Source organism: Echinops telfairi, unplaced genomic scaffold, assembly GCF_000313985.2.
Source record: "Echinops telfairi isolate 266 unplaced genomic scaffold, ASM31398v2 ScPeMD7_7417;HRSCAF=8455, whole genome shotgun sequence".
NCBI classification, from domain to species: domain Eukaryota; kingdom Metazoa; phylum Chordata; class Mammalia; order Afrosoricida; family Tenrecidae; genus Echinops; species Echinops telfairi.
This window is the reverse complement of record NW_022111317.1, coordinates 6637144-6644651: the sequence shown is the minus strand read 5'-3', so window position 1 is coordinate 6644651 and position 7508 is coordinate 6637144. Positions and strand designations below refer to the sequence as shown.

General features: G+C 57.8%; 1 protein-coding gene across 1 annotated transcript in view; it reads right to left on the bottom strand.

Moving 5' to 3' along the window:
• The window catches only part of MACROD1 (mono-ADP ribosylhydrolase 1), a gene marked incomplete at its 5' end in the record, with an annotated part of 163070 nt that overhangs the window by 143413 nt on the left and 12149 nt on the right, over positions 1 to 7508 (bottom strand). The window contains 2 exons of the mRNA XM_004713644.1: positions 1961 to 2077; positions 2803 to 2904. Of these exons, the coding sequence (XP_004713701.1) occupies positions 1961 to 2077; positions 2803 to 2904 (219 nt within the window). The remainder of the gene's footprint in view (positions 1 to 1960; positions 2078 to 2802; positions 2905 to 7508) is intronic.

The window sequence follows — 7508 nt, the reverse complement described above, 5'->3', positions numbered from 1 at the left end:
GGCCCACGAACGGGGCGTGGCCTAGAGCGCCACGGGGTGGGGCCAGTGCCCAGGGCTCCAGGCTCGCCGCCGGAACCTGAGAAACGGAGGCCAAAGAGGGCTCCCCTACACATAGTCCAGTCAAGGTTGCTTGAGGATCCCCGTGTGGGTCGTGGCCAGAACTGCCTGGAATCCCCGTGGTCAGGGGCACCTCCACCAGGGACCCCAAGTTATGGGGCCTGAGCCAAGGCCATCGAGGACCCACACCTACACACCCAGAGGCAGAGCCCCAAACCGAACACGGCGCCACGGGGTGGATCCGACTCATGACCACCCTACAGGTCCTATAGTTCTCCTATAATTTAGGCGAACTGCCCCCTCTGAGTTTCCGGACTTTGAAATCTTTTTGAGTGCAGACAGCCTCATCTTGCACAACCAGGAGCGCTGGGTGGGCTCGAACCGCTGACCTTGTGGTTGTGTGTCCTATCGGTCTCAACTAAAAGACTTTTTCTAGGGAGAGGGGGGATGTCCCAGGAAAACATACCCGGTGACACGGGCCAAACGGAGGTAAGAAGGGGCGTACTACTGACGCCCAGAGGGACACAGAGAGGCCCACCCGGAGCCGCGGAAGGGGAGCCCAGGCCCCAGCCCCAGCGCAGGAAACCCAAGCCAGGGCTAAAGTGCTTTTCCCTGGGTGAGGAGCTGACACAGCCGTGCACTCGGAGTCTGGCAAGTCACAGGGCACTTAAGAAGAGCTATTAATCTGCTGCTGCCTGACCAGCCCACTCCATCTACAGCCAGCAACACCCCATGCCACCAACTCTGTGGGGGAGGAGCTGAGGACACACCCCACCTTTCCCCTCTTGCAAATACTGGCAGGTTTTGGAGGGAGTCGGCATGGGGGAGGTGGCAGGCCCTCCAGCCACAGCCCCCCAGGGAGGGCCAGAGACGGCTCAGCCCTGCCCTGAACACGCGTCTTCTCAGAGCCAACCCCTCTGGTACAGGCAGCGAGATGCGTGCCAACCGGAAATGGCTGTCTTAGCGCCCTGCCTCCCCAGATGGGCTGGGAAACTTTCCTCCCACTACCCAGTGAGTCCCAGCCGCCCGAAGGGGCCCGGGAGCCATGAGCAGAAACCCCAGAGTGACCCGAGTTCCCTCTGCCCCCTGCCGGTTCAGGTGGCTGGGAACCCGCTGGGGACATTCAGGACCCACACTGCCACACTCCACGGAGAGGCCACAAGCTCCTGGGGTTCAAGCCCTTGAGTCAGGGCACAGAACCAGAGGTCTGTCCAGGCTGAGGCCTGGCCTTGCCAGCTGTGTCCGTGGAGGTGAAGGGGTAAAGTCGGCTCTCCAGGCCACCTGCACACCTGGTGACTGGGACCCGGACCACTGTCCGAGGACTGCAGAGTCCTCCCTTGGAGTTCGGTCACCCCGGCCTGGGAGTGGGGGCTGGTCACCTTCCTCCCTCCCCCCAGGGGACAGAGCAATGACTCTTATTCATCATCACAATAACGTGCTAAGCCGGCAACAGCCAGACCAGGAGCGGCTTCCATCACAGGCAGTTGGTCGCTGGAGAGTCGCCAGGGGCGGCAGCAAGCCTTGCCACCCCCCCTCCCCACAGGCTCCCTCACCTGCCCCTCCCCCCCGCCTGGAAGTCAGAAGGCTCTGTAGACCACTCCACCCGTCCCCACTCTGGCCTGTGTTTCTGGCAGGACGACACGGCCCCATTCCAGCCCAAGCTCCCCCACCCATTCCCGGTCACTAGTGGCCTGGGATGCTGGGAGACGCTCAGCCGAGGTGCCCCCCCGCCGACACCGCGGGTCAGGGTTTCAAGGGAAGCAGAGTCCGCGTGGCCCACACAAAGGCCCCCTCGGCGCCAGCAGGCCACTCTCGCCGGCCAAAGCAGAGTCCCGCTGGAGCCAGTTGGTGTCCACCGCTCCTGGCTCAGCAGGCGATGAGGCCAGCCAGAGGCCCCACTCACCGGCATTGACGATGGCGTCCACCTCCAGCTTGGTGATGTCACCACGGAACAGGGAGATCTTGTCGTTGAGTTGCTTGTCTTTTTTGTACTTGGGCTCGGCCACCTTCACAGCCGCACCTGCAAGGAGTGGGGTCCGGGGTCACCAGGAGGCCCGGGCAGGCCCTCCTCAACAAGGTCCCTCCAGCAAAGGGGTGGCTGATGGTGGCAGTAGTGACAGTCCTTCCACGTGCCAGCCCCCTGACGCACGGCCCCCTGCAGGCCTCCCAGAAACGTCACCGGCCGGTATCTTATCGACCTCACCTGCCTACTTCACAAGATCCCTGCTGGCAGGTGGCTGAGCACTTGGCGCTAACCCAGAGGTTGGCAGTTCGAGCCCACCAGCCACTCTGTGGGGGCCAGAAGACCCCGTGACCTGCTCCCATAAAAACAGACGCACAGCCTAGAAAGCCATTGCGGGTAGATCTACTCGGTCCTATAGAGTTTTCTATATCAGTGGCATGCAGCAACACGCCTGTTTCACGGATGGGGAAACTGAGGCATGCCCAGGGTTCACAGGCTAGGGTGCTCCCCAGCGCAGCTCCATAGCTTGTAAGCCCCAGCCCACGACCAGTGGGCCAGTGGCTTCCTGGGTCGGGGGCTTGGTTTTCCAATTGTATAATGGAAATCAATGTCTAGTCTGCTGGAATTGGAAATAAACAGTACCGCCCATCGTAAGCATTCAGCAAAGCTACAGCGATTATTTTTCTTGTCCTTTGGCCGTCCAGGACTCCCAAGCCAAGGGTCTGAAGAGGCCACTCCACCCAACACCTGGGGCGGGGTCGTCTCTCCCAGGAAGGGCCTACCTTTTGCCATCTCCTTCCACGTCGGTATTTTCTTCAGCCTGATGAAGTCCTGGCAGAAGTAGTGTTCTTCCCTCTGCTTGTCACTCAGGCCCTTCAGAAAAGCTGGGGGGCAGAGGGGGGCACAAAGAGGGGAAGTCAGGGAGGGCAAGGTGAAGGGCAGCCCAGGGCTTTGTCCCGGCCCAGTCACCGCCCCTCACAGCGTCTTGCCTTCTCCATACATATCAACGTTTCCCTCAGGTACTTGGGGAGAGGGGCACTGAGGATGGGGACCCCCAAACCACCTCACGCACCCCCTGTGTTCAGGAGGAGAAGCTGAGGCCCAGGGAGGCTGAGGACTTGCTCAGGTACTGCAGACCTGGGCTCAGACTAGAATGCAGCAGCGACCACATCCCTGTGGGCCCCTAAGTGTACAGAGAGTAGAGCGGGGCTGGGCCATACCCTGCAGAACAGGGGCGCGTGTACTATGGGAACTCATGCCCAGCGGGTCACTCTCCACGGATGACAAAGGAAGGTGGAGGAATCGGGGTTGTGGAGCGCATCGGCTATACCCGTACACCTAGAGCAGAGAGAACGCGAGACGTCGTCTGATTGCTTTGGACAGGTTGTCGGGAGGGTGGATCTCAGGGGGCAAGACAATGTGGTTGGGAAAGCAGAGGGTCTGTGGGAGAGAGGGGCAGACCCTGATGAGACCATGGACGAGGGGCCACAGCCCTGGGCTCAGACAGGCTGGGCTGGGGCTGGAACAGAACTCTTGGTCCCATGACCACCCTTTCGACTGGTTTGTTTTGTTTTTTGAAGTGTTTTTTGTTTTCTGCTCTCTTTCCAGTTGAGGTGTGTCTCGGTTTCACTGGGTCGTCGCGGCTGCGTGCTTTTTGTGTCTGGTCTTTGGTGTGTTTGTCTGAACAGGGACGTCCGGAGGGGTGGACCCGTGGAGACAGTCACTGGATTCCTAATGACCCAAATGTTCTGCAGTTGATTGTGGCGATGAGTCCACAAAACCAAGCCAAACTCACTCTCTCGCCGGGTCACTGCCGACTAGGAGCGACCCTACAGAGCAAGGCAGAACTGCCCCCTGCGGGTTCCGAGACTGGACCTCTTAACGGGAGTGGCAAGCCTCACTTCGCGCCGATGACTGCCCAAGTCTTCTTAATATTGAATTGTATGGTATTATTATTGAGTCGTTATTGCTACGTGATTAAGATGGTATTGTATGACATGTTCATGATGGAGTTATGTGATATGTTAAGCAGATAGTCCAATAAACACCCCTCCCCCCCCATTGTCAGGGCAAACCAGCCTCCAACAACCGCAGGGTCCGCAGGCGCAATTGTACGGTGATAATATATAAAGACCATAGTAAAGTGTTAGAGAATAGGAGGGGGAGTAAAATAAAGGGTCAGGCACATTTCATGGGGGCATGCTCGCCTCAGCCCCTCTTGGGGGTCCACGTGGAGGTGGGAGAAGACAGGAGGAGAGCGAGCGAGTATATTTCCAATTAAGGCTTATATACACTTAGGGGCGTGCAAACCCCCCCCCCCCATGACAGGTAACCACATCCATGACAGGAAGGGGCTGTCCCACAGGCATACGCGTGACAGGAAGGGGATGAGCTAGGGGTACACGTGACAAGATGGGTGGATCCTAGATTCAAGATGGCAGCCTACCCCCATCCTCCTAGAGTTGGCTTGACCTTGTCTTTGGCCTCTCCTTCAGGGATGCAATCCACTATCCTTATCAGCACGGGTGAGTCTCACCTATGGTGGGCAGACAATCAGGTCTGATGCTCTCAATCTGCGGCTCTCAACCTGTGGGTCTCCACCCCTTTGGGGGTCGAAGACTTTCACAGGGGTCGCCCGATTCATCACAGTAGCAAAATGACAGTGATGCAGTAGCAACGACAATAATGTTATGGTTGGGGGGCCACCACCACATGAAGAGCTGTTAGAGGGTCGCGGGCCTGAGGAAGGTGGAGAACCACTGTTCTAGGAGGTGTCCACCAGCAGTGGTCCCTGCTCATGGCTCACCTGCTCCCCCTGCTGGCCAGAAGCCGCCTGAGCACCACGCGCGAAGCCCAGCCTTGCGGCCTGGAACAGCAGCGCCCACTGTGGAGTGGGCTGGGGGCATGATCAAGAAACTCAAAATAAAATGAGAAAAGAAACTCAAAAACGTGTAGCAGTGGGAGGACAACTAGAACTGGTGGGGGAATGAAGGTCTATAAAAATCAAATGACTTGAGGGAGCCGTGGGCTGCACGTTGGGCCACGAACCATGAGGTCAGCGGTTCACACCCACCGATGGCACCACTGGAGAGAAAGGAGGCTGTAAGGGCTTGAGATGAGACGTCCTTGCTGAAGTCAGGGGATCTTGGCTCACCGAAAGCAGAGCATAGCCAACCGGTGCTTATCTGTGCTTTACCGGCCATGCAAAGGCATTTGACTGTGTGGGGCCTAGCAAGTGGTGGGTGACACTTCAAAGAATGGGAATCCCAGAACACTTCACAGTGCTTATGTGGAACGAATACATGGATCAAGAGACAATTGTTCAAACAGAACAAGGGCATGCTACCTGGTTCAAATGCAGGAAAGCCACGCCTCTAGGTTGTGATTCAGTCTGTACGCTGAGCAGATCATCTGAGCAGCTGGACTGTAGGGGGAAGAACTGACCTTGGATTCGAGGAAGACTCATTAACACCCTTTATGTGTGTAGAGGATACAACCTTGCTGGCTGACAACACCATCAGAGACCACAGTCCTTGGTAGAGATTACAATCCAACAGACAGAATTTGTTGTTGTTGTTAATCCTTCCAATGAGGCCAGTAGGAAACATGATCAATGGAAACAATACCAAAGTGTCAAGAATTTCATTCTCCTTGGATCCACAGTCCATGCCCGTGGAAGCAGCAGCCAAGAAATCCAATGATAAAAAAAGAAAAAAGAAGTCAACTGATGAATTGCATTGAACAGATCAGCTGCACAAGATCTCCTGAGTGTGTTAAAAACCACAGTGGTCCCTTTGGGGGCTAAGGTGCCCTGGGCCCAGGCCCTGGCGTCTTCCAGCACCTCACATGCATGTGGGAGCTGGACCATAAATAACTAAGACCAAACTCACTGCCGTGGAGCCAGTTCTGACTCCGCTGAATAAGGAAGGACTGATCAAGAAACAATGCCCTTGATTTACAGGGCTGGCGAAGACAATCAAAGACGCTGTGGACTGCCGGACGATGAACAGAGCGGTTTTGGAAAGAGGGCAGGCAGGATGTTCCTTAGAAGCGAGGGTGGCCAGACTTTGTCTCACCCACTTTGGGCACCGGCTAAGGCCCCAGGAGACTGGCCAGGCCCAGGTAGCTGGGGGCAGCATTGGTCCGATGTCAGCTCCAGCTCTGACAGGAGAGAAAGGGCATCCCACTGAGGCACCCGACTGGTCGGTGGTCACGTCCAAGCACCCTACCAAGCTGTGTCCTCTCCTCTCCAGCCCAATCCAGAGGCAGCTCCGGTTTACAAGGATGGCGAAGGATACTGACGGGCGCTCCTGGCTCTGCTCGGCCCAAAGTCCCATACACGCCTCGAGAGAGAGTAGTATGTTGGGCCCCTGCTTCCTCGCTTCAGAAACAGATCGAGGCCTGGTGGATCCCTCAGGATGGACAGCGCACCACCGGTGCTATCCGGGGGACTCCAAACCAGAGGCTTCGGGAAGGCAGAGGGGTTTCAAGGTTGTGAGCTCCTGAGTGTAGATCTCCAGGCCTGCCTCCCGAGGCGCCTCTGGGCGGGCCAGAACCACCGACCTTGCACGCTCATTTCCATGGGAAGGAAAGGGCTACTGCCATCCCGCCAGGACCTGAAGAGCCAGCGGCCGGCCGCAGCCATGTCCTCCGGGTCTGCTGTCAGCAGACCCAGGTCCCCTTTCACTCCCCTTGGAAGCAGGAACTCTGGCCCGGGCATCGGCCTCCAGCGTGAATGGCCTTCTCTGCCTCCTTCTGCGAGAAGCAATGCCTCATGCAGACTCACAGCGCCAAGTGGGTGTTTCTTTTTTGTAAAACATACGTTTTCATTTTCTTGCTTTTCCGGAGAGGAGAGAGTATTTCACAGTTCAGTGAGACGGGGGTTGTAAAAGGATGTTGGCAGTAAATTTTGATGGCAAGGCCTGACCCCAAACACAGCCTCTTGCAGCGGCTCCCGGTCTCCAGCGCCGAGCAGAGGAAGCAGGCCCAGCCAGGACCATAAAGCGCACGAGCGAACGGGAACTCAATGATGTGTTTTAAGAAGTGTCTTTATGGCACTTTGCGAGACGGTCTTCAGAGAGGTGAGGGCGGGCGGGGAGGCGGGGGGAGGCGGGGGCGGGGGGTGCTCTTCTGGAGAAGGTCGGGTGGGCCGGCCTGATAACAGCCGCGCACCGGGATCGTGGTACCGTTTAGGCTCGGTGGCAGGGACATTAATCACCTGTGCTCATGGTCCCCAGCCACGGGCCTCGTCAAAGTCATGGCACGGGCCACAGGGACGCACGCACAAGGCATCTTGGAGCTTTTCTGCTCTGCGCCTTCACCCACACCGGGTGTGGGGTAGCACGGGCGGAGGGGGCGGGTGTGCCAAGACCATTTCCCTGGGGGGCAGGTGGGAGAAAGGCCCCTCCAATGTCCAGATGTGCCTGGAGACACCCACGGTCCGACCGGTCCTGTCGGCTAGCTCACCAGTTCTGGAAGTCCGGGGGGG